Source organism: Mustela nigripes, chromosome 7, assembly GCF_022355385.1.
Source record: "Mustela nigripes isolate SB6536 chromosome 7, MUSNIG.SB6536, whole genome shotgun sequence".
Classification (NCBI taxonomy): Eukaryota; Metazoa; Chordata; class Mammalia; order Carnivora; family Mustelidae; genus Mustela; species Mustela nigripes.
Genome location: NC_081563.1, coordinates 127,356,774 through 127,382,144, shown reverse-complemented (window position 1 = coordinate 127,382,144; position 25,371 = coordinate 127,356,774). Strand labels below are relative to the sequence as shown.

At 49.6% G+C, this 25,371-nt stretch overlaps 1 protein-coding gene across 12 annotated transcripts in view; it reads left to right on the top strand.

The window, feature by feature from the left end:
• The window catches only part of ZMYND8 (zinc finger MYND-type containing 8), a 124,705-nt gene that overhangs the window by 92,148 nt on the left and 7,186 nt on the right, over positions 1-25,371 (top strand). For 8 of the 12 annotated variants that reach the window (XM_059407171.1, XM_059407162.1, XM_059407170.1 and 5 more), the window contains 8 exons: positions 2,442-2,951; positions 7,836-8,273; positions 10,250-10,440; positions 14,793-14,873; positions 17,261-17,339; positions 19,546-19,785; positions 22,599-22,759; positions 23,782-23,848. In XM_059407171.1, coding sequence (XP_059263154.1) covers positions 2,442-2,951; positions 7,836-8,273; positions 10,250-10,440; positions 14,793-14,873; positions 17,261-17,339; positions 19,546-19,785; positions 22,599-22,759; positions 23,782-23,848 — 1,767 coding nt within the window. The remainder of the gene's footprint in view (positions 1-2,441; positions 2,952-7,835; positions 8,274-10,249; positions 10,441-14,792; positions 14,874-17,260; positions 17,340-19,545; positions 19,786-22,598; positions 22,760-23,781; positions 23,849-25,371) is intronic. The other 4 variants (XM_059407173.1, XM_059407174.1, XM_059407172.1 and 1 more) reach the window with 2 other exon arrangements.

The window sequence follows — 25,371 nt, the reverse complement described above, 5'->3', positions numbered from 1 at the left end:
TGCCAATTCTACCCAGCATCTGCTCTGGTTGTGGCTGCCTGCAGACTTGAGGTGCAGGTGGTAGGGCAGTTTGCAAGGGCAGTGATTCTCCTGAGTTTGCCCTGTGCTCCCTTTTCAGCATACGTCAGGGTCCTAGTGTCAGGACGCAGAGTGTCCCACGCACATGTCCAACACAGACTTTTCTGCTGCGGACTGAGCCCTTCCCACCAGGCACTCACGTCCTGCTTCTGTGCCTCTTGCCTCCATCCCTCTTGCCCGTGCTGCCTGCCTTCACGCTGCCTCCCGACATGCTTTCCCTAAGGCTGACCTCAGGCATCGCCTCATTCAGGAAGTCTCCTCTGATTGCCCTCCCCTCCCCGTCTGCTGCCTCCTGTGGCACTTTATGGCTTGGAAGCATCAGCGGTCTCTTTGTGTTTGGGAGGGTGGGGGTCCCTCTAGACTGGAAGCCAGATTAGAAGCTCCTAGAGTGGAGGGAGCCCGCCTTACAAGCATTTATGTTCTCCACAGTACTTGTGTACGTAATAGATGGCTCTGGAATGTCTGTTGACTTAGTAAACAAAGCCAGGAGAGTATTTGCAGAGAAGTAGCTGATGGCTGGCCTCAGGAGAGAGAGCCCCCCGTGGTGAGGTTTGCAGTCTCTGGGTGCTGCGGACCTTGGGATGAGTAAGCTATAGTCAGGGGCCCTCCAGAAAGGCCAGAGGAGGACATTTCTTGTTGGAGTTTCTGTTCGATTAGGACATTGAATAGTGTGGTTGAAATTTTGCAGGCTGTTTAAATACTCACGTTGGGTCCTTCCATGCAGCTGGTCTAACTCCTCAATTTATGATTAATGTAAATAAGAATTTTAAGATTTCTGTTCACCGTTTCCTGCACACCTTGCACTGTACTATGCACGGTGCATAGCTTGTCCTTGGAGGATGAAACCATTATCCGTCCCATTTTGCAGATGAAGAAACTGAGGCTCAGAGAGCTAGGTCAGTAGTTTAGGTCACACAGTGAATACAGGAGCAGGATTTGAATTCATGTCCTTTGGGCTCTGGTATCCAAGCTTTTCTTATCGCATATGTGGTCACACTTGTCCTGGTGTCTGACTTAACTACAGTAGTATAACCCTTAGGGTCCCAGACGTTATACCACGTCTGAGTTTGGGTATTTTGGCTTCTCCTGGTTTGGATCAAGCCCTGGTGGAGGCATGTAATTCCATAATGTTTCTGCTAGGCTGCTTATGGCTTTTATCTGTCTGAGGTTTCCTTTCAGTGTGTCTGGGTCAGGAGAGTGACCACCTCCCCCCACTCCCTCTGTCCCCTGTCATGGTGGCCATTGCTCTAGAATGAAGAGCAAATTGGGTTTTTCTTATTTTAGACTTTTAGGGTGTAGTATTGTATACCTGTGGCCAGATGACCGTCCTTACTGGGAGCAGGACACAGAATTGGGTTAAATGGAATATATTTTTTCCTATGTGTATGTGTGTGAGTGCCTGCCACGTTGCATTTTGTCTAGCGTTGGCTAGAGATGTGCAAGTATGTGACTTTGCTCTTGACTCCGCTGTCAGTGAAAGAACAGGGCAGACAAGATGGTGGCTTGATGCGGCATCAGTGCAGGGAGCAGGAGGGAGGAGGGCTGGGCTCCTGGGTCAGCCGGAGGTGGTGCGTCCCTGAGGGAAGCTGCCAGGGGCTTCATGGCTCTAGCCAGCCACGGCCCTGCAGGCCTGTGACCCAGAGGGGCCAGATCCTCTGCTCTTTGCATACAAGCCTGCTGTCTTGAGTTCTGCGTGAAATTTCCTTTCTTGTGAATTGGGAGGTACGTTCGTTCTAAGTGAAAAGCAAACAACAATGTACCTGCTGGTCCAAATTCTTGCTTCCTACATAACATGTGTGCTGGCCCGATGTGGCTTGGGCTTTGAGTTGGCAGCCTTTGCTTTAAGGCTCTGGCTTATTTCTTGGAGTTCTGGAGACAAAGGGAAAAGGACTTGAATGCTTTGGGAATTTGTGGGAAGAGTGCTAGTGGTCTGTCAGGAGCCCAGGGTTCTAGCCTTGCCTCTGTCTTGGTCCTAGAATAAGGGATTTCTCTGGGCCTCTATTTTCTGATCTGTAAAATGGATCCGTTTTAATAGCTTCTCTCTGTTGTTCCCTTCCATTTCTCCCATCCTCTACATCTCAGTGAGTTATCAGGGACGCAGAGATGTAGCTCCGGATAAATTGAAAGTTTACATTGTCTGGTCCATTGTCATCTCGGAGTGTCAGTAACTGAAACCCTTTTGCAAACCTGAGTTCCATTGTCTGCTGCAGCTCACCGGTAAGCCCACCCGGCCAGTGTGATGAGATTTGAAATGTGTTTTTTTTTTTTTTATTCCAGCATTTGGCGTGGAAAATGTTTGCGTTTTAGGTCCTGCTCTTTATTTTGTGACTACGCCACATGCTGGGTTTTCTCTTTGAATTTAGGCATAAATGAAATCTCGGAAGATGTTTACACGGCCGTAGAGCACAGCGATTCAGAAGATTCCGAGAAGTCTGATAGTAGCGATAGTGAGTATATCAGTGACGATGAGCAGAAGTCCAAGAATGAGCCAGAAGACGCAGAAGACAAAGAGGGTAGCCGGGTGGACAAAGAGCCATCAGCAGTCAAAAAAAAGCCCAAACTGGCCAGCCCAGTGGAGACTAAGGAAGAGCTGAAAAGCACATCACCAGCCAGCGAGAAAGCAGATCCGGGCTCAGTGAAGGAAAAGGCAAGCCCCCCGCCCGAGAAGGACTTTTCAGAGAAAGCGAAAGCTTCCCCTCATTCCACAAAGGATAAACTGAAGGGGAAGGATGAGACCGATTCCCCAACGGTACATTTGGGCCTGGACTCCGATTCAGAAAGTGAACTTGTCATAGATTTAGGAGAAGACCATTCTGGGCGGGAGGGTCGTAAAAATAAGAAGGAACCCAAAGAAACATCTCCCAAGCAGGATGGTAAGTGATCGCACCAGTTTCTGGTTTCTTGGTTTGGTTTAGAGTGCCACCTTGAATTTGTATTTCCAGAAGTTAAGTGACCCTCCGACGTCGCAAAGAGAGATACTAGAGTGGAGCTTTGGTTGAGTCAGGGTCACCTGGCTAAGTCACTGATCAGGCCCAGGGCTGACAATGGCCCCCTACAGGGCCTGCCGGCTTTGCATCTGCTTAGTACCCAAGGTGGTTGATTTTGAGCCCAGAAAAGTGAAAAACGGTAGGTGTTTCTAACATCAAGGTCATTTTTAGGCGAAGCACCTGCTTTCCCAGTAGGCTTACTCATTTCCCTAAAGTGTTTGTCCACATTTGGACATGTGACAAGGTTGAGATTGTTAGAAGAGTTCGGTTCAAAGATCTTGAGGAGTCAGCTCCCTTTCTTCCCTTTGTGCTGCCCAGGCACCTCCCCAGGGCATTTTCTTACTAGAATTAGGAGATCATTTGGGGAGGTGGTACCGGAAAGCTGAGTGCTTCTTGGTGCCATAGATTTGGGGAAGGTGTTGGATGGTGGGCACCTGAAATGGTGTTCCACGGCATGTGTGTTTCGCTGACCCGAGTCCAGGATTTCTTAGCTGTTGACATTTTGTGCAGAGTAATACCTCATGTCTGTGCATTGGAGGATGTTTAATAGCATCCTGGGCCTCTACCCACCAGATGCCAGGAGCATCTGCTCGGTTATGGCAGTGAGAGATGTCTTGACATTGCCCTTGGTTCCCTGGGAGGTTAGTGTCTCTTCTAGCTGAGAACCACTGCTTGATCCCAGTGGTGCTTCCACTGGTGCTGTTACAGGCTGAACCAGCAGTAACTGCCCACAAGCCTGCGTGGCCCAGGCATGTTGGCAGACCCTCCAGAAGGAACATGTGGATGATGGGAAAGGTGTTCTTCCCTGGGTCAAAGCAGTCAGCACATTTTCCAGTTGGTTTGGCACCTGGGTATGAGGTGATTCCAATGCCCGAGAAAGATAAAATTGAAGAATTAATTACGGGCCCAGGAAAAAGATTGCCTAAGGACAAGCTGGTGGTCATAGGTACAAAATTATGTCCTCTGTGAACACCTGAAAGGTTAGGCTTAGTTTTGGACCATGCCCAACTTTTGACAGCAGACTTCTCAACCAAACTCTTGAGTAAGATGTGATTCTGGGCCCCCTGGGGGTTGCTGAGCCTGGCTGCTTATAGCGAGTTGGGGATGGCCTTGAGAATCTATCTTCTGTGTTCTTGTCCTCCTGGTTTGCTGTGGAATCTCTGTTGTTAAGGTGCGAGAATTCAGGAGAGGATGGAATGTCTCTGAATGGGGCAGTGGAGGGAGAAAGAGAAGCACTTGAGTGGGGCAGGAGTCCAGAATAGCACACCATTCCTGGGTAACCTTAGATTTCCGGGTAACCTTAGATTTCCGGATGACCTCTGAAAAATCAGATGAAGTGTTGTGGATTGCGGTTTGAGGCAGATGTGGCAGAAAACAATGGGGGGGGGTAGCATTTGTTCCATGTGGTTTGTGGGAATGTTTGGATACAGAGATGGCATAGTGCCCCTATGAATGAAATAGTTACACTGTTCCTTATTTTCTAGAAGGTACCTTTGGATGGCTTGGTTTTATGACTCTTCTCCTTCCAGAAAGACTCTGTAACAGATTGACAAGAATATTTAACCACAAAACAAAATGTAAATAAAGTCTGTGAAAGATGGAAGTAGAATAGGAAGCGGTCTGGAAACGTTTTTATGCACAGAAATATGTTCTAGCTTTCAGAGTTAGCACAGTTGGGCTTTCATTTTGGCTGTGAGCTTCCTAGCAGTCAAAGCAACAAGGGAAATACAGTCCTTTAAAGGATCTCCTCTTTTTCAATAATAATAATAATAATAATAATCCCAGTTGATTAAATGAAACACAGTTCTTCCTTGCACTGATGTCTGGAGGAATTATGTCTGGGAAACCCCATGTGTGTGGTGTATGTAATTAAGCTAAAGGTGATTCTAAAACATAATTCAGGTAGGGCATTGTCCCAGGGGTTGGGACAAAGACCTACCAGTCTTTAATCTGGAGTCCTTTGGTGGTAGTTTTGATCTTGAAGAATCAGCTTTGGTTTTTTTGTTTGTTTGTTTTGTTTTTTATAGATTTTATTTATTTGACAGAGAGAGATCACAAGTAGGCAGAGAGGTAGGCAGAGAGAGGGGTGAAGCAGGCTCCCGCCTGAGCAGAGAGACCAGTGTGGGGCTTGATCCCAGGACCCTGAGATCATGACCCAAGCCAGAGGCAGAGGCTTAACCCACTGAGCCACCCAGGCACCCTGAAGAATGAGCTTTGTATCAGACTCTGCAGTAGAGCATTTTTCTCAATGTTGTATTTTCACTTACGAGTTTATGAAGTGAAGGGCATTCTGGAGTGTGCTATGGTAACCTTGAGTTCACCTTCAGCTGGGAATGAAGCTTATGTATAGAATTTGGTAGCAAAACTGCTTTCTAGCTGGTGAACTCAGGATAGAAGCAAAGAGAGAGCTTCCGTAGAGACCTTGCTATTGCTGTGTTTACCTTACAACATCAGTACTTTCCATCCTTTTCTCAGAAAGCCTATGAACAAACTCTACAATAAACAGGTTGATAAGCAGGGGCAGCTTCTGGAATGTTAGCGCTTAAGAGATCCAATACACTCCAAATTTCTAGGAGAAATGGAATTTCCTGTGGCCTTTTTTCCCCCTTCTGTAAACTGCTAGAATCTTCTAGAAATCAAAATATTGTAGTGTCTAAGTAGTAACCCCAGAGGGTGCCTTAAGCCTAAAATCCTTTTCGGGTTGCACATTCCAGGTTTTTATTTGGAACAGAGGGCCAGCTGTTGTCACTGCAGAGCAGCAGCCCATCTGTGAAGCTAGCTGTGTGCTTCTGCAAATCAGTAGAAAGAGGAGGACCTATTGTCTGAGGAGAGGTGCTAGGCTTGCTCCTCAACAGTAACAGGATATTTTTTTGGTCACCTGGGAGGAGAGGGAGGCAGGGAGAGTGTATGTGCAGGTTAGAAACCACGGGGCGGGGCGGCGGGAGTGGGAATCACCCTGGTGTACCGTTCCTAGGAAACCTGGGTTCAGAGCCCCCTCCCCACCTGCCAGGTGCAGGGGCAGCATCCAGTATCTGGCGTGTCCTGTCACGCTGGGGAAGGATCCTCCCTGCATGGGGGGGGGGGCCCTTCCGGCTCCACCTGCACCCTTGCCCATGAACTGGAGGGGACTCAGGAGCAGAAGGACAGAGGAGGGTCCGGCAGATGCGATGACCATGGAGAAAGGCCCCCCCCCCCCTCGTGTGGAGGAGTCGGGAAATTCAGCTTTTTTTTTTTTTTTTTAAAGGAAAAAATGTCCTTGACTTCCTCAAACCCAGCTTACTGAAAATCCTCCTTAGGATGATCAAGGTCAGGTCTTCTCCAGGTCACATAAATCTAAAAGAACAGACATACCCTCCTTCTGTTGTCTCTGATGGGGGTGCTGACCTTGTACCCGTGTTTTGGGCGTGATCCCTGGGCATCCTCTCGGGGAGGGGCGTCAGACCTGCCCCACTGGTGGCTGGGACCTCTGTGGTGATGACTGACTTAGGGTCCCCTCCCCCGCTTTACAGATGAGCGCCACGGGGCCACCCCTTCTGGGCTGCTCAGTGCTTCTGGCTCTAACCCGCCTTCCGTCCACTCCTCCCTGCCTACTCTGACTGACCGAAATGCTGCCTATTCCTAAACACGTCTTGGCTGATGCTGTCACCCGCCCCAAATTCTCACTTCTGCCTGTTGAAATCCTATCCCCCCCCTGCCACACCCCTGTCCCCCCGCCCTTCCCAGAAGACAGACTCTGGAAGGCAGCTTTTCCCAAACTTGTCATTCACATTCAGTAGTTTGGCCCGTCCCAAGTCCTGCTTGTATAATTCTTGATATTTTTACTTAAAGCCACTTAAGTTTTGCAGAATCATTTTAGGTGTAGGTCTGACCACTGCACGAGAGGTTTACACTGCACAAGAGGTAAACCAGTACTAGAAGCCTGCTAGAAGGTGGTAGTGGGAATATGGTCAGAGTAAAAGCAAGGTGGGCACTGACCACGATAAGCTCGAAGACACATGGAGTGCTGTCGAATCACGATACTGTCCACCTGCGGCAAGGAGAACACTGTACCTGAACTCTGCTGGAATTAAAATAAAAAAAATAAATAATAAAAACAACAACCGCAACAACAAAAGCAAGTCTCCTGACTTGGCAATAGGTTCTGGGTGTGGGTTGGAATTCCATTTAGTGTCAGGTGGTCAAGGCCATTAGCAGCACACTGGGACTTAATCCCGGAGGGAGTGAGAGGTCAAGGGAGACTTTCTTTGTGGGTGACTTCATGGTGTTCAGTGCTTTGGCCCTTGGGAAGCCACCTGGTTCTTGGGGCTACACACTTTATAGGTTCCTAGCCACGGGAGATTCTCTTTATCTCTGGATTGACTTCTGCTGGGTCTTTCCGAAAGTGCTTAACCTGGTTTTCATTATAAAACAAACCGCGGGCAGTAATTCTGTTCATCACTCATTGGTGGGCTGCTTGAGGGCAGGGGCTGAGTCCAGTTCACCCCGTTTCTCCCAGAGGCCCTGATAGCAGTCTCAGATGTGGGCAGGTGCTCAGGAGAGCAGGCCGACTCTCTGAGACAGGTGTGCAGAAGCGACCTCCGTGCGCGAGGTGAGATGTGCGCCTGCACTGCAGCGGGTAGTGGGGGGGTCCTGGCTGTACTGAGTTTGTTCGGCATTCGTGGCTGGCCTTGCTCTCTCTGACCCAGAATGTGCTGGCATAGGGAGACGCCGCAGGCCACGCCAAGTCCGATCTCCACTTTTCGTTTACTTGTCTTCATGCGTCGGCTTTAGTCGTAGGTAAAGCTCCACCATCCACTACAGCGGGCAGCCAGTCCCCACCCGAAACTCCACTCCTCACCCGCTCCTCCTCCCAAACTCCCACTGCTGGTGTCATGGTCACCACCAGCACCACGTCCACCGTCACGGCCCCGGCCACCACTGCCACCGCCGCCGCCGCCGCCGCTGCCACCACCGCTGCTGCTGCCGCCGCCACCGCCACCGCCACCGCCACCACCACGGGGAGCCCGGTGAAAAAGCAGAGGCCGCTTTTACCGAAGGAGACTGCCCCGGCCGTGCAGCGGGTCGCGTGGAACTCGTCAAGTAAGTTTCAAACGTCTTCCCAAAAGTGGCACATGCAGAAGATGCAACGCCAGCAGCAGACCCAGCAGCAGACCCAGCAGCCTCAGTCTTCCCAGGGGACGAGATATCAGACCAGACAGGCTGTGAAAGGTACCACGCCCCCTTCTGTTCAACGTGGCGCCCGCTCCCTTCTCGCCACATCGACAGGAGAGACAGAACCGTTTTCTTTCTTTTTCTTTTTTTTTTCAGTTCCTTTTTGTTTTGTGGCCGTCGTATCTTGAAGGCCTTGCGCGTTCCATGTGGCATTTTTAAAAAAATCGTTTGGCAACTTGTTTTTTTTTTTTTTTTTTTTCCCCACTTTTATTTCCACCCCCCTCTGTTGTTAGAAACGATACATGCATATAGGCTTTTTAGAAAGGGGTAAAATATTTGCCCCGCAGTCTGTTGTCTTGACCAAACTTCCATTTCATTCTTCACCCTTTCTCAGTGGCCACTGTTAACCGTGAAACCTTTTTGATGCATGTACGCATATATATATTTACATATATATGACCCTCCATACAAATAGCACTTTTTTTTCCTTTTTTCTTTTTTTTTAAACATAAGAATGGTACCATACTTGCTTTTTTTCCTCCCCCCTTCTTCTTCTTTTTCTTTTTTTTTTTTCTTACCCATCAGCATGTTTTAGGGGTTCATCCGTGTTAGTACATAATAACTCTATCTACATTATTCTTTTGGACTGCTGCATAGTATTTCCACAGTTGATTTAAATCAAGTATTTGCCTGATGGTGAGCATTTAGTTTGCTCCCAGTTTTTTTGTTTTTTGTTTTTTTGTTTTTTTTTCTGTTGTAAACAGTGCTACAGTGAATACCTTTCTGTAAGTTTTCTTGTGCACACCCGGGAACCTCTTGGCATTGTTTTGGGAAGGGTCCGGTGTGAGGAGTTGGTAGCAAAGGGTACCTTAATCACTAGAGATTAGCCACCTACAGAAGAAGAGTCAGCATCAAGCACCAATGGCTGAAGTCATTCCTTCTGGCACTACTTGGGTGGGTACCCGTTGGCCCAGCTTTCATGAGCGCTGGTGCTGAGCTTGTCCCTCAGGGAGGCCCGCATCTTGATTCTTTGTGTTTGGGATCTTTGGTCGAAACTCTCACATATTCAGTGTCCCCTCGTGAGTAGAGCTGTAAAGAGCTGAAGCTATGGGTTGAATGCTAGCCAGGTCTTGAACCAGCCCCAGAGAACCCCTGGAAGATTGGGGGAAGGAGGCCTGACCGATTGGACGGGCACCGTGGGAGTGCAGCTGGGACGCTCTTGGTATGGAAAGAGCTAGTGGAGCAGAAGTGAATTGAGGATAGTTGAGGTCGGGATGACTAGTTCCAGTCTTTTCTGTGTTTGTGCCCTGTAAGAGTTACAGGCTTCCCCAGGGGAACTTAGGTGCTGTCAAGCAGAGGCCCATTGATGGGTGTGGTTCTGAGATTCCAGATTGTCCTAGCCTGGATGCTAGTGAATGTGTAAGGACAGGTTTTAATCAGTGTGTGCTGTTAGGATAGGCAGAAAAAAGTCTAGGATGAACTGAAGCCAACCCCAGCCGGTACAGAGGTGACGGCATTTTAGAGGGAGATCGGGGGGATAGGGAAGGGCTGAGTGGGGACTCCAGTAGAATCAAGGATGTGAAATTCTATAAAAAAAATAGGAAGTGGGGGTTGGTCCATGTGAAACCCACATGGAGTTGCCCCTACCCTCCCGTAGGGACTGGGAGACAGGGGCCGTAAAACAGGGGCTGTGTTTTGTGCAGGGTGTTGGCTGAAACAAGTAGTAAATTCATTTGGCAGCCTGGTTTTCTCAGGCAGGCACGTTAGCGGTGTCTGGGATCACCCTAGGGTTGCAACCTTGAACTGTTAGAAACCGCATTCGTGTTTACACAAGGCTTTATGGGTCATGCTTGAGACCTTGTCCCAGGAAAGGCTGAGAGGATCCTGGCCAGAGTCTGGTCAAGGGGAGAATGTCTGTCACTTGAATGTAGACCAGGGCTGTACGTCCGGGACCGCTGTCCCTCTGCGTAGCTTCGTGCTGGGTCGGGCCCTTCCCGTGACTGTGGGGTGACCAGCACGCTTTGCTTTCCTAGCCGTCCAGCAGAAGGAGATCACGCAGAGCCCATCCACCGCCACCATCACCCTGGTGACCAGCACTCAGTCATCGCCCCTGGTCACCAGCTCAGGGTCCACGAGCACCCTCGCATCCTCGGTCAGTGCAGACCTGCCCATCGCGACCGCCTCTGCTGACGTCGCTGCGGACATTGCCAAGTACACTAGCAAAGTGAGTGCCTGTGGCGCCCGGGGGTGGGGGTGGGGGTGTCAAGAGGACCCGCTTTCTGATGGGAGCCAGGAGGATCATGACCTTGCAGGCTTTCCAGGGTGCTGAGGTGGGGAGACCCTGTATTTCCTGAGGCCCTCGCAGCCCGCATTCTTCTGTTTGGGTCTGAAGTTGGATCCAGGCCGAGAAATCTAGAATGTACCGCATCTTATTCTGAGGGCTCTGATGCTATAGTCAGTGCACCGCGGGGAAGATGACATGACGTCTGAATCCCCTTTCGGTATTCACATCATTCATTGAGACCATTTTCGTAAGCGCTGGAACAAGCTACTGTTCTGTCAGTTAACAACAGACCAGGGGGTGGGTTTGTATTTAGAAGCGTCGTGGAGCAAAGCAAGAGTCGTAAGCAGGAGATGTGTAAAGGTGCGACCTCTCTAGGGTTTTCCAGGAACCACATGGCCCAGGGAGTCGTCGCTTTCCTCCCAATGCGCCCAGTCGCCGGGGCATGGCGGCGGGAATCCCCACAGTGGGCTCATTCGTGGGTGTCCTCTGCTGCAGGCTCTTCTCTGAGCAGGCAGCTGCTTCTGTGCTCATTGTCGCGTTCAGGCGGATACTTCCTGGAGCCGTTCTCACCGTCACGGGAGCGCGCCCTGGTGTTTTGTGCAGGTCGATGTGACAGACTGTTTCGTAGCGGAATGACCACCAGAATGTCAGCTCCGCGAGAGCAGAGTTTTGTCTGTTTGCCTTACTTCTGGGGCCTAGAAAAGCGCCCGGCACAGTAGGTGTCGATACAGAGTTGTCGAGCAGTTCCTTGTGGGTACCTGACACCTCTTTATCAGGCTGCTTGTTTTCTGTGGCTATTAATAGTAGTTAATGAGGGGCGCCTGGGTGGCTCAGTGGGTTAAAGCCTCTCCCTTCAGCTCAGGTCATGATCTCAGGGTCCTGGGATCGAGCCCCGCATCAAGCTTTCTGCTCAGTGGGGAGCCTGCTTCCCCATCTCCCCTGAACTGTCTCTGCCTACTTGTGATCTCTGTGAAATAAATAAATAAGATCTTTAAAAACAAAAAGTAGTTAATGAATTGTAACCTAAGAAGAGTATTTAGCATGTTACTAAGCTGGCAGTAATGATAATTTACACTTCACAAGTGAATCAATTACTTATTAACAATGAATAAAATATTCAGGTTTCTAGAAAGAGTGGAGTGACAGTCGTTGGGAATAGTTGTATCTAGGATTCTTGACGTCTCACGATGAAGAGCTGCGTTACTGTGTTGTGTTGAAGGTAGGCTCCCTTTTAGAGATTGATCATCTTTTACTGGTGGGTTTTTGTAGGTCATTTTCTTTGAGGTGTATCCGGTATCCCTGTATAACAGATTACCACAAAACGTAGCAACAGAGGACATGTCCCATGCAGCCAGGAGTTGGCATGGCTGCGCTAGGTCTCCTGCTTTGTGAATCCCCGTGAAGCCTACCGACCACAGAGGTCCACTGTCCATGAACCTGTTGTTCCTGCACGTGGCTTTTTTAAGCAACCCTACCTCATGTCCCCCTGCTTCTCCAGTCGCCCCCTAACCCCAGCTAGAATCGAAACTGGTCTCAGGAATGACTTTGTCACTCATTGACTATGTCTGTTATCCTTTTGAATAAAATGCATGAATGGGGCACTTGGGTTGCTCAGTCGGTTAAGCCATTGCCTTCAGCTCAGATCTCAGGGTCCTGGGATCGAGCCCCCACACTGGGCTCCTTGCTGAGTGGGGAGCCTGCATCTCCCCTGCTGGCCATGTCCTCTGCCTGTGCTTGCTTTCTCCCCCTCTCTGCCACTCCCCGACCTCCCCCCCTCCCACCCCCATCAAACAAACAAATAAAAACCTTTTTTAAAAAAATGCATGAATTGTCATAGTCACTGAATGTCAGAACAGCAAGTATTCAAGGTCATTTATGGCCATTCTCAAGATTTTAGTCTTACCTGTCTGCCAGCTAGTTACTGATTTTATATTTTTATTGAACTTAATTTTATTTAAATTGACTTTATTGAAGAACTAAAATAAAATTGAGCCTAACATTGCCACATCATTTTTTGTCACAGCTTGAAGCCCAAAGGCTGTGTTCCTTTGGTTAAAAGGAGAGATGGTCATCAGTGTTTGGTTCATACTGGCACTGAGTTGAGACTTTCTTCCTAACGGGATGTGCAGAGTTACAGGAGATTGGAAAGGGGGGGGGGGTCATGTTTTCATTACTGATTTAAGAAGGTGGTATTCTCTTGTTCTACTTGTAGACCAGCTGTAACCACCTTCACTGATTTGGTCCACGCTGCCTATTTACAGATGGGGAAACTGAGGCCCACCGAGCGGCTCTAGCTAGTTTTCGGAGCTTCTGCATCTAGTTTTATTCCATGACCTTTGGCTGCCCTTTTTTGCTCTTATAGCAAAACTAAGGGATGAACTTCTTGATAGACACTGTCTTTGCAGTTAAGAAAATGAACACAGTGACATACTTTTGGAGCTGATGAACTTCCCTGTCTCGGAGTCGAAGACCCAGATTTGTGTGTTTTGGCAGAAGGGTGCCCTTCAGTAATGCTGCGTTCTTGGCTATATTTGGAAGAAAGAGTGAAAGTCTGTCCACAAATCCATGATTTCTTTAAAATGGAATGTAACCATTGCATTAGTAATGTATTGAGTTTCATCCGCTTTCTAAAGTTTTCTCGTAAAGCCATTTAGCTCTAATATTTTAAATCGACATGGTTGGTCCAGCGGGACAGGAAGGCCCAAAGAGAGTGACGGTGTAAAGCGCAAAGTGTTTGTCCTGGCAGTGTGCTTGTGTGGCCCCCGGAACAAGCTAGGAGCGGAAATCTCAACAGACACTGTATTCATTTTTCTCCCATTTTGGGGTGAATTTGGGGGTATTTTGGGGGTTGGCAGTTTCATAGTTACAGGTCATGTGTATTTTTTTTTCTGTAGGAGAAAGATGTGCAGGCATTTCTGAATGCCTACCCTGAACCATAATCTTTACGTGGATTTCTTGTCATTTTTGCGCTCACCCTACATGGGGCACCGTAGTCATTCTTGTTTTCTACGTGGGGAAACCGAGGCTCAGGGGAGGATGATAGTGGGAGCAAATCTCAGGGATCGGATACAAGGGGGGTGGGTCTGTGTCTTGCCTTCTCGCCGGCTCAGAGCCAGCTGCAAAACACAGTGGACACTTGGCAGTGGCCAGCCCAGGCCTAGAGGCCCCGTTTGGTCTCCTGTCCCCTCCTCCTCCTCCTCCTCCTCCTCCTCCTGTGACAGGCATGAGGTGAGCCAGCAAGTGGGAGGGAGAAATCATCCTACAGACACTGTTCAGTCAGCTTATAACTAGCTGGCCCCTGGCGGCGTGGACACGAGCTGATGTCACAAACTCGCTGTTGCCTTCAGGGCTCGATGGTGAGAGCGCGGGAAGGTGGGAAGCAGACTCGAAAGGCAGCGAGCGAATGCCCTTCAGGTAGCCATCGGCTGTGTCCACGCCGTGCACTACAGTAGTCGTCCGTAAAAGGGAATGCAGTCCTTCTAGGCCCTGTGACACAGACAAATCTTGAAAACTCTGTGCTGAGTTGAAGAAGGCAGTCATGGAGGTCCGCATTGACTCCGTAGATACAAAATATCTAGATGAAGCAAATCCTTAGGCATGGAAAACAGATCAGTGGTCGGGGGTGGGGGGCGGGCATGGGGCTCTTCAAGGGGGGAAGCTGAAGGGCAGCATGGTTTCTTTTCGGGGTTCTGGGAAGGTCTGAACCATGGGGACCGGTGTACAACTCTGAATTTCCAAGAAGCTACTGATTTGCGCCCTCTGAATGGCCAAATTGATGTATGATTGAGATCTCAATAAAACGGTGGTTCTCTTTGTTTATTTCTGTTTTTTTGTGTGGATTTTGTTTTGTTATGTTTGAAGGGGCAGGAATTAGGAAGGAACAATCACAAAAGGAAACGTCCCCTGCCTCGAACCCACAGCTCTGGCCCCATCTAACATGCCAGGGGCCCACATTCATTCCCTCCAGATGAGCCTGTGGCTACAGGAAGTAGCTTTATTTATAGGTGATTCATCACTATCCTCCTGGTTTATCCCAGTTCCTCAAGCTCAGGACCCGTGACATTTTGGGCTGGAGAAGTCTTTGTTGGGGGGGCTGTTCTGTGTCCTGTAGGCCATTTAGCTCAACCTTGACCTCCACCCAGGACAACTACAAATGCCAAATGTCCTGTGAGGGGCAGAATAGCCCCCCTGTTGCAAACCGCTGCTTTATGTTAGGTCGATTTTAGATGTATGTCCTCTTGAAAAGCCTCAGGGAGGTGATCACCGGAGTTGTTTCTGTTTCTGTCTTTCAGATGATGGATGCAATAAAAGGAACGATGACCGAGATCTACAACGATCTTTCTAAAAACACTACAGGAAGCACGATAGCCGAGGTCAGCGATGACACGTAATTCCTTACTCGCTAAGAGTGTTTTATGGGCTGCTGTAAGGGGGGCCAGGATGCGGCTTCTCTGGAAGTCCCTCCACGGTGCTCTGTGGACTGTGTGGTTGGTGGGAGGGTACTTCTTCATTGAGCCAGAAAGGCAGGCTCTGGGGGGACACACCCTGCTCTGTGTGAGCAGAGGATGGCCCCCGACTGGAGCTCGAGATCACCTCCTAGTCAGTTCCTTTGGCCCCATGTGTAATTGTCTCCCGGCTCTCTGTACGTGTGGGCTTTTTTAATCCCAGTGATCCTTGTGGTCTAAGAATTCACGTACTGAGAGCCTCCGCAATGATGTGGTTGTCTAGGGAGTGGAGTGGTTAAGACATTAAGTTGTCCACTTACCAAGTGACCATTTATGAAAATAGACGTCCTTGAACTGCCTTCCTTAGGCTGATACACTGTGAGCCAGATGCTGAGGGAGGGGAGGGTCACCAGGTGAAATGACAAGTGGCAGGACTTCTTGAGATCCTTCCCAGTGAGGTTGCAGACGTGGAAATTCCACGCAAGCCATTGACCTACGAGGGCCTGGCAGGGTTAGGCAGGCCCTCAGAAGAGAAAATGTCCAGGAAGGTATTCTAATGGGGCTTTAAACAGAGAACAGTATGAATATAAACATTGAGAGAGGTCCCGAGAGGAATCAGTGAGCCCCTTTAGATTTTTTTTGCTCATGTGTGACCCCCTTTTTGATTATGGCAAGGATGTCACAAACAAGAAAGGGCAGTGTTGGCTTAGTAAAGCATACCCCCCCACCCCGCCCCGCTGCCATACTTGTTTTTTTTTATTCTGCTTAAGAATTGGCATGTGGTTGTAAATACGGATCCATAATGTCTCCTTTGAATCCTTGGGGTCCAGACATGGGCAGAATTTTTCGGAATCTAAAAAGGCAATGTGCACACCCCACCCCATTTCTGCTGTGAAATGTGCTTGTTCACAGCACGCGGGATGAGTCAGGGTTTCTTAACCTCAGCTCTGCTGACGTTTGTGCCAGATAATTCCCTGACATGGGGGCTGCCCTGTCCATCGTATGCCGATTAGTAGCAACCCTGGCTTCTGCCTCCTATTGGCAGTAGCAGCCCTCAGTGGGGTCAGGCCAGATGTCTTGAGACATTGCACTGTCCTGGAGGGAGTACGGAGGGCCACATCACCGCTGTAGAGAAGGACTATGGTCCTCAAACTCTGTGAATAGCCTCATAGCAGTTCAGGTCGAGTTTAATTTTCCCCTCCAGATGACTTCCCTACAACACTTAACCCCACCCTCCAAAATAGCCTTTGATCTCCAGAGACGTTAGGCTTTGGAATTTCAGGGGAATGACCGTGGATTCCACCTAAAATGTTAGATGAGAGGTAAAACAAAGCTATATTTATTTGTTCAAGCTTTTTTTTTTTTAGTTTTCATTTATTGATTGGACAGGGAGAGAACAGAAGCAAAGGGAATAGGAGGCAAAGGGAGAGGGAGAAGCAGACTCCCCACTAAGCAGGGATCCCAGCACCCTGAGATCATGACCTGAGCTGAAGGCAGACACCCGATGGAATGAGCCCCCCCAGGCACCCCAGTTTCATTTTTTCTTAGACCAAAGTTCTAATCAAACCTTTCGTGTTTTAATTTATTATGAAAATCTGGTCGTTGTTTTTACTTCATTCATCATTTATTTATTCATTCATGTTTAAAGTAAACTCTGTGCCCAGTGTGGACAAACCTGAGATCAGGAGTCCCCATATTCTAGCAATGGAGCCGGCCGGGCGCCCTGTCTCCCCCTTGTTTTTACTTGACGTGGCTTTTTCTGGAGCCAGTATTTCTTGGAAAAGATGGACTGCTTGTGATGTTGACCCTTGAAAAATGGGTTTGAACTGGGCTCATCCATGATATGTAGATTTTTTCCAGTACAGTACTGTATACTGTGTGTTTTCCTTGTGATTTTCTTAATACTGTGTTATGCTTACCTGATTATATAGATACAGCATCTAACACACATTATGTATGTGTTCATCAGCTGCTTCTGTTTTTGGTAAGGCTACCTGGTTAAGAGTAGGCTGTTAAGTTTTTGGAGAGTCAAAAGGTACATGTAGATTTTGACTGGGTTGGGTACTGGTGCCCCCTGACCTCACCGCGCCCCATGTTGTCAAAGATCAATTGTATTTGGTTTTCAGAAACCGAATTTCTCTTGAATTTGGGTCACGCACGGATGCCTACCTCTCTGGACTGCAGCAGCCAGACTGCCTGTGCCTCAGTCCACCGCGTGGCATTGACTCTTCCAGCTGGAGGTCAAGTTCTAAGCCTGTTGCCTAACGCCGCCCCCCAGACGTGCCTTCTAAGAGTCCCACTCTCTCTTGTTACAGATTCGCAGGCTGAGGATCGAGATAGAGAAGCTACAGTGGCTGCACCAGCAGGAGCTCTCAGAAATGAAACACAACCTAGGTGAGGCCCGGCGGGGTGGTCTGTACTGCGGACGGTTATGGGGTGTGAGCTTCTTTGCAGCTGTGGAGGCAGGTCCAGGTGTGGATTGAGTCTGAAGTAGGCTTGGGGATGTCCCACTGTTGGGGAGACCACAGAATCCTGGAGAGTCTGAATCCCAGAGCAGGTGTGAGGGCATGTTCTCCTCTTTCCTCTGCAAGGTGCCAGCATCAGTAGCGAAACAGTAACAGCAGCAGTCGTGAATTCTGACTTTGGGCCAGGAACGGTCTTCAGTCCTTCTCTGTGAATTAACTTTGAATGTAATTGTCCCGGAAACCCTTCTGAGACAAGGCTGTTAGCCCATTTTCCAGTGAAGCGAGTGAGGCACAGACACGCTGGGCAAGTTTGTTGGGAGTCCCACAGCTGGGATTCCGGTCTGGGCGCTGTGGCTCCAGACGATTCCTCCTGCCTATTGAGTACTGGGCATTTTAACAAAGTCTCAGACCCCTTGTGCCTGCCCCACCCTGCGGGGGAGGCTACAGTGTTGCTCCTTTCTTAGCCTAGGTGCTGTTGTGGCTTGCCATTCATGTCCATGTTGTTGAAGGCTTTCCCCACAAAGGTAGAGGCATGTAATGTCAGCCCCAGAGTCCAGAGGCTGGCAGCTGTCGCGTGTTCCGTGTTAGGGAGAGCATGCACAGGTGTGCCCACCTCCTCACAGGTGACAGATCCCGAAATCACACATTGTAACCACAAATCCTTATGGAGCTGCCCGGGAAGGACCCCTCCGCTCCTCAGGCGGTTCCCGTGGAGGAAGTTCAGTTGAATGTTGTGGCTTCTTGTTTCTCTAATAAAGAATCTGTTTTTATGTAGAATCCTCCATTTTTTTTTTTTAATATTTTGTTTATATTTTTTTGACAGATCACAAGTAGGCAGAGCAGCAGGTGGGGTGGTGGAAGCAGGCTGCCCATTGAGCAGAGAGCCCGATGTGGGGCTCGATCCCAGGACTCTGCGATCATGACCTGAGCCGAAGGCAGAGGCTTTACCCACTGAGCCACCCAGGCACCCCGAATCTCTCTATTTTTAAATAATTGGCTGCACATTTGGAAAAAAATACATGAGTGCTGGCCAGAACTTACCAGGGTCTGCAGGCTCCTTGTTAAAGGCAGTGGTGAGCGGCAGAGAGGCCATCTGGCGCAAGTGGAAGGGGTTAATTTACTTTCTGTTTTTTTTCTAAATTTTAATTAATAAGTTTTGAGAGAGCGAGACTTCACACGTATACTAGAGAGCCAGTTTGGAGAGGAGCAGAGGGAGAGGGAGAGAGAATTCGGAGCAGACTCCCCGCCCAGCACGGAGCCTTGATGTAAGGCTTAAGACCTGAGCAGAAACCAAGCTTTGGACACTTAACCGACTGAGCCATCTAGGTTCCCCCATCTTGTCCTGGTGTTTTTTAGAGGGGTGTGTGTGTTAATTTCAGGAAGATCATTTTAACGATGGAGGGATCCTTTATTTTTCTGTTGGCGTACAGGTCCCTCTCAGGGAATCGTGCAGGGACTTTCTGGCTGAAGTAAAAGGAGGAAGTGTCAGTAGACAGAGCGGGTCGATAGCTGATCGACCGTAATGATCAGTCACGGGGCCCTGTGTGGTCGATCTCCTCCACCGCCCCTGCACACACTAAACAGAAAGTGTGTCCAAGATCCAGCGCCTGCTCTGCCCTAATTAGCCGTGTGCCTCAGTTTCCTTTCCTGTGAAAGGGGTATCGTAGTAGAGCTCGTCTCATAGGGTGAGTGTGAAGATGAAGTGAGTTGATACAGGTGGTCAGAAAACACACCTGCACATGCAGGCTGGGGGCTGTGTAGGTGTTGGTGGATAGGAAAGCTCATACTGATGGTAAAACTCAAAGCGAGCTTCATGGAAGTTGCTTCGAAATTTATTTGAGGTTTTCCCACGGCATCAGGGGGCGGTTTATCTGCGTGCCGGGGACCTGACACTCACGGTGACACGCAGATCAGTGTGATGAGTGCTCATTCTGCGGGTGTAGATGCTGGGGCGTGGCCAGGCTAGGATTCTCTCCCTGCGGGGAGGGGGTCACACAGCCAAGGCACCTCTGAGCCAGGTTTTTGTCTGGTGGAACCCATGTCCTGGGCTTCCTTTCTGATCTGGTGTGAAGACCTCCCTGTCCTGGGCTGGGGGATGGCTGATGACGCCGGTGTCCTCCTCCCTCCCCTGCCAGAGCTGACCATGGCGGAGATGCGGCAGAGCCTGGAGCAGGAGCGGGACCGGCTCATGGCCGAGGTGAAGAAGCAGCTGGAGCTGGAGAAGCAGCAGGCAGTGGACGAGACCAAGAAGAAGCAGTGGTGCGCCAACTGCAAGAAGGAGGCCATTTTCTACTGCTGCTGGAACACCAGCTATTGTGACTACCCCTGCCAGCAGGCCCACTGGCCCGAGCACATGAAGTCCTGTACCCAGTCAGGTATGGCCACGCGGGGTGCATCCTGGCCCCGGGGGTGTGGCTGGCGGTGGGTGTCCGGCTCGCCCGTGGCCCGCAGGTCCGCAAGCTGGGTGGCTTGCCAGTCTCGTGCTCGCACATAGCTGACGCGTGAGCTTTTGAACTTGGGGCCTCCTCACTATTAACTTGGCTGAGGGTAGCTTCATGGGAGGTGTCGTGGTTCTCAACGGGGTGACTTTGGTCCCCACCCCGAGACACTGGCATGACTGCAGACAGTTGTGGCCATCCTGACCGAGGCAGGCGCTACTGATGTCCGGAGGGGAGGGGCCAGGAATGCCGCCAAGCTCCCTGCAATGCACAGGACAGCTCCCCTCCCTCCGCAGCCCCTGACAGCGAATGATCTGTCCCAGAGTGGCCAATTGCACTAACGTGGAGAAATCCTGCTTTTGCAATAATATTGGACTCAAAGCTTTAATAAAGTAACCTAGATTCCTAATTCTCATGTGGAGGAACAAGTGTTGGTTTGGAACTAATCTTTGTCCTCTCTTTCTAACACAGAACAAGCAGCCCTCAGGCTAGGAGCCTCCAGTAGGACACACTGTCTAGCTAGAATTTATTGGTAACATTTTAGAAGTTAATTTTTATAGTTAGTTTTTATTTATGACATACTAGCTTTATGTGCTTAGAATTAAAAGGCTTTTTTTTGAGAGTGAGCATGAGTGGGGGACAAGGGGTAGAGGGAGAGAGAGAATTTTAAAATCTTTTATTATTTTTATTAACATATAATATATTATTTGCCCTAGGGGTACAGGTCTGTGAATCGTCAGTCTTACACACTTCATAGCATTCACCATATTACATACCCTCCTCAATGTCCAAAACCCCACCATCCTCTCCACGCCAACCCCTAGCAGCCCTCAGTTTTGTAAGATTAAGAGTCTCTTATGGTTTGTCTCCCTCCCAGTCCCATCTTGTTTGATTTTTTTCCTTCCCAACCCCCCAACCCCCCACTATGCTTCTCAAATTCCACATATCAGGGAGATCATATGATAATTGTCTTTCTCTGCTTGACTTATTTCGCTCAGCATAATACCCTCTAGTTCCATCCACATCGTTGCAAATGGCAAGATTTCATTTCTTTTGATGGCTGCGTAGTATTCTTTCGTATACTACATCATCTTTTTCCATTCATGTGTTGATGGACATCTAGGTTTTTCCCACAGTTTGGCTATTGTGAACATTGCTGCTATAAACAGAGAATCTTAAAATATTAAGCAGGTTCTGCTCAGTGCAAAACCCAACTTGGGGCTCGATCTCACGACCCTGAGATCATGACCTGAGTTGAAATCAAGAGTTGGACACTTCTTTATTTCTTTTTAAGGTTTTAGTTACTTGACAGAGAAAGAGAGAGACAGAACACAAGCAGAGAGAGCTAGAGAGGTAGAAGCAGGCTCCCTGCTGATGAGGGAGCCCAACTCAGGGCTCAGTCCCAGGATCCTGGGATCATGATGTGAGCCAAAGGCAGATGCTTAACTTACTGAGCCACCCAGGTGCTCCAAAAGCCTCCATTTTAAAGAATTCATTTAATTAAAAATGACATAATTGTTAAGGTGGTGTGTCTGTTAGACTGGTAAACTTTTTGAAGGTGGCATGTGAATGCCCAGGACTGAGAAGCACTCCCAGGGCCAGGGGTTGGCAGACGTTTCCTGTGAAGGCCTACAGAGTACATATTTCTGGCTCTGTGGGCCATGTGGTTTGTTGGAACTGCTCTATTGTGCTGATCTGGGGAGACGGCAGTCCTAGACAGTGTGTTAAATGGTGGGCGTGGCTGTGTTCCAATAAAACTTTATTGACAAAATTAAGTAGCGCTAGTATGGCCGCTCCTACTCTAGACAGATGTTCTCTTTTGTTAAATTTCAAAAGGCCATATTGAACCATACATTGTCAGATCCTTTTACCTTCAGGGATATGTCTTTTTTTTTTTTTTTTTTAAAGATTTTATTAATTAATTTATTTGACAGAGAGAGATATCACAAGTAGTCAGAGAGGCAGGCAGAGAGAGAGGGGGAAGCAAGCTCCCTACTGAGCAGAGAGCCCCATGTGGGGCTCGATCCCAGTACCCTGAGATCATGACCTGAGCCAAAGGCAGCGGCTTAACCCACTGAGCCACCCAGGCGCCCCGGGAGATGTCTTCTTAATGGCTACTTTATGTTTCTTCGTACAGTGAAGTTAGATTCTCCTAAGCTCTGGAATGTATGTGTCTGATGACCCTTTTGTTGTTACTCTGACAAGATGCCCATAATGTCCTTCAGTTTTCCTTCCTTTGTGGCATTATAATGTCCGTCTTTCTGAGCTGCTCTCAGATGCTCCCAGCTTCTGCCCTCTCCAGCCAGATACTCTCTGCCTTAGACACTGAGTTGGTTTTTTTTGGGTCACGTGGACTTCACTGCCTTGCTTTAGAAGGAAGCAAATCCAGGGGCTAGAATAGGTGTGAAATGAGAAATTGCGGAACGAGTGAGGCTGGGTCAGCCGTCACAGCTGCCTCTGCTCACGGGCTTCATCTGCTCTGCCACGATGCTTTTGTCTCCAGGATGACTCAATAAAACTTGAATTAATGAGCTGTTAAAAATGAGCACATCTTCACACTAAGTCTGGAATTCAGCTTCTGGAAAACTATGAAGAGCCCCTGGGTGGGGCTGCACAGAAGCTGCCTCTGTTCGGATGGTGGGTGGTGGGTCAGAGTCCTTCTGGGCCTCACGCAGAGTGGGGCTTCCTGCCGATCTGGAAGCCGTGGCACTCGGCTCACCCATGGCTTCTCTCTTCTTTACCCCCCGCAGCTACGGCCCCTCAGCAGGAAGCAGATGCCGAGGTGAACTCAGAGACACTAAACAAGCCATCGCAGGGGAGCTCTTCCAGCACTCAGGCTGCCCCTACGGAAACAGCCAGCACCTCGAAAGAAAAGGAGGCGCCAGCGGAGAAAAGCAAGGACAGCGGGTCGGTGAGTAGCCACTCGCCTTGGGTCAGTGACACCAACACTTGGGGCCGCGCGGGGTCTGCGCACCCGTCCCCATGCCTGCCACCTCTGCAAGTCCCACGTGGTAGGAGGCGTGTCTGCACATGGTCAAGGCAGGCAGGCTGCTGCTTGTGGGGGGAGGGCGCAGTCTTATTAGCTGCTTTTCACCAGTGGGCGTGCGGGCCGGGGCCGAGGGACGTCGAGCCCGAGTGGACATTCTTGTGACCTGGCAGCTGCTTTCCGGGACTCTCACAGTTCACAACAGCGTTGTCCAGTAGAACCTTCTGCAGTGATGGGAGTGTTCTGTGTCTCCTCTGCCCAGCGTTGGATCCGCCAGCCGCCGGGGGCATTTGCTCCCTGGCTGGTATAAGCAAAGACTTGCACTTTCAGTTTTAATTTTAATTAATTGAAATATAAATAGTCACATCAGGCCGGTCGCTGCCATATTGGAGAGCAAAAGTTGCACCTCCTAGCTCCCAGCGTGTGTTGGATGTCACATGGGTTGTACGCAACAGTTACTTTTGGTGGCACCTTGATAACGTTTTTACATTTGTAGCATTATGTATTTATTTCGATGTGTATTAGGAAAAGAACAAGTCTTTATGCCATCCTCCCAAACCCTTTGATTTCATTGATAATATTGCCTGGGAAGGGGTTAATGTGAAATAAATGGATGCGGAGAATCCTTTTCAAGCAATGCACCACCTTTTTAGACATGGGCCAAACTCTGGAGGGTAGGTAGGTCAGTGAATGTTCTAGAAGCTAAGGCTGTAGAATTGAGGAAGGGCCACCCCGATACTGTGTTCCAGCCTGTTCATTCTGGGAGACCGAGCACAGGTATAGGGCCGCCCCAGCTGACCTGGCCTCCCCTGCCTGAGCTTGCCAGGCAGAGGGCACACAGGTGCCTTGGGGGCGGTGATGAGCACCCCCATGGATCCCTAGGCTTCCCTGGGGGGCTACATTGGCCCCCGTGCCTTGTGTCCATCTCTCTCTTTTTGTATTTTTAGACCCTCGACCTTTCTGGCTCCAGGGAGACGCCCTCCTCCATTCTCTTAGGCTCCAACCAAGGCTCTGGTATGTTGCCCCCTGGTGGGTGAACTGTGCTCTCACCATTCCTCCCGGGCAGAGGGGAAGCCATTTTCTCAGGGAAAACTTTAAGGGTTTATGGCAGTGGTTTTCCAACCACTGTGGATCCTTAGGGATCTTTGGGGGTGCCCTGGGCAGGTCGTTGGGGTTGGGGTGAGGGAATGGCCGGGCAAGGCAGCTTTCAGGCCCCTCTCCAAACTGATCAGTTGTTACCCTGGGTTTGCTTTATTTTTGGGGTTCCCCATAAAACTTAATTTGAAACGAGGGTTCTCTTGCTGACTTGGGGTGGGGTTGGGCATTTCTTCTGCCCTCAGGGAAATGACCCCAGTGAGCGAAATCACCTGGAACTCTATTCCTGAGGTCTCACCTCCTGCGTTGGGTGGGCGAGGGCAGGTGAGACCTTAAAGGAAATTTTTAGGTGTTTGATCTTTCTGTAGAAATTTTTCCTCTTTTGTGGGGTTTGAGCTGTCCTCCATTCTAGCCCGAAGGGTCTCTTTTCCTGTCCCTTCCCAACTAAACCAGTTTTGGGTGATTCCAGAGGATTCGCAGAAGGTGTCCCCATTGAGGACAATTCGCTTTATTCAGCGTCCCTTAGCTCCAGGATCTTTCTGTCTGCTGGATGGTTCTTTTTAGCAGAAAAGCACACGTTACTTCCCTTCTGTGTACTCAGTGCGCCGAGGAGGAGGTGACGGCCGTTGTTAGCATCCGTAGCTGGGGAGTGGGATTCAGGTTGAGGGAAGGGGGTGAGAGGGAGTGGCCCAAGCCGATTTTAGGGAGAAGGTGAAGTTGGGATTAAATCACATTGAACCGCCTGTCGAGATCATGCCCTGCTTCCTTCCCTCTAGTCCTCTGACCAAATTCCAAGAACAGTTCAGTTTCGTGCTACGATGCCTTTCGCACCTCTCTGATCCTTGCAGAGCAGACGTGGTGTCTACCTCGACCTGCGTACTACAGTGTGGTTTTCGTTATGTTTATTTGTCGAGCTGCCTTCTTTCTGTGGCACGTATTGTTGATTTGCTGTTGGTGATGTAGGTCATGATTTAAAATTCGTTGACGTTTAAAGTGAGCTAAAAAGAAAAACACGGACTGGGCAGTATGTTAGGGTTACTGTGGCTGTGTGGGAATTGTGCCGGTGGTGTGCGAAAGGGCAGGGTCGGGGAGCATCGCTTCAGAAGGGGGGCGCTGCTGGGGTTTTGGAGCGGGGACGTGGGCTCAACGCGCCACTGGGGACATTGGCTGCTGTCCGGAACCCGGTGCAGTGCGGAGGACCGTGGTTGGGGGACGGTCACATTCCACGTCTGAGGTGACACGAGGTATTACCCAGCCCAGGGGTTGGCCAACTTTCCCTAAAGGGTCAGCGAGTGCGTATTTTAGGCTTTGTGGGCCCGGTGGTCTGTGTCAGATCTGTGAAGGCGGACATGGATAAGATGAGCGGTCCCCGAGGTACCCATGAGTGTGGCTGTGTGCCAAGGAAAATCTGTATTAGAAAACTCAGGTGTTGGGTGGATTTG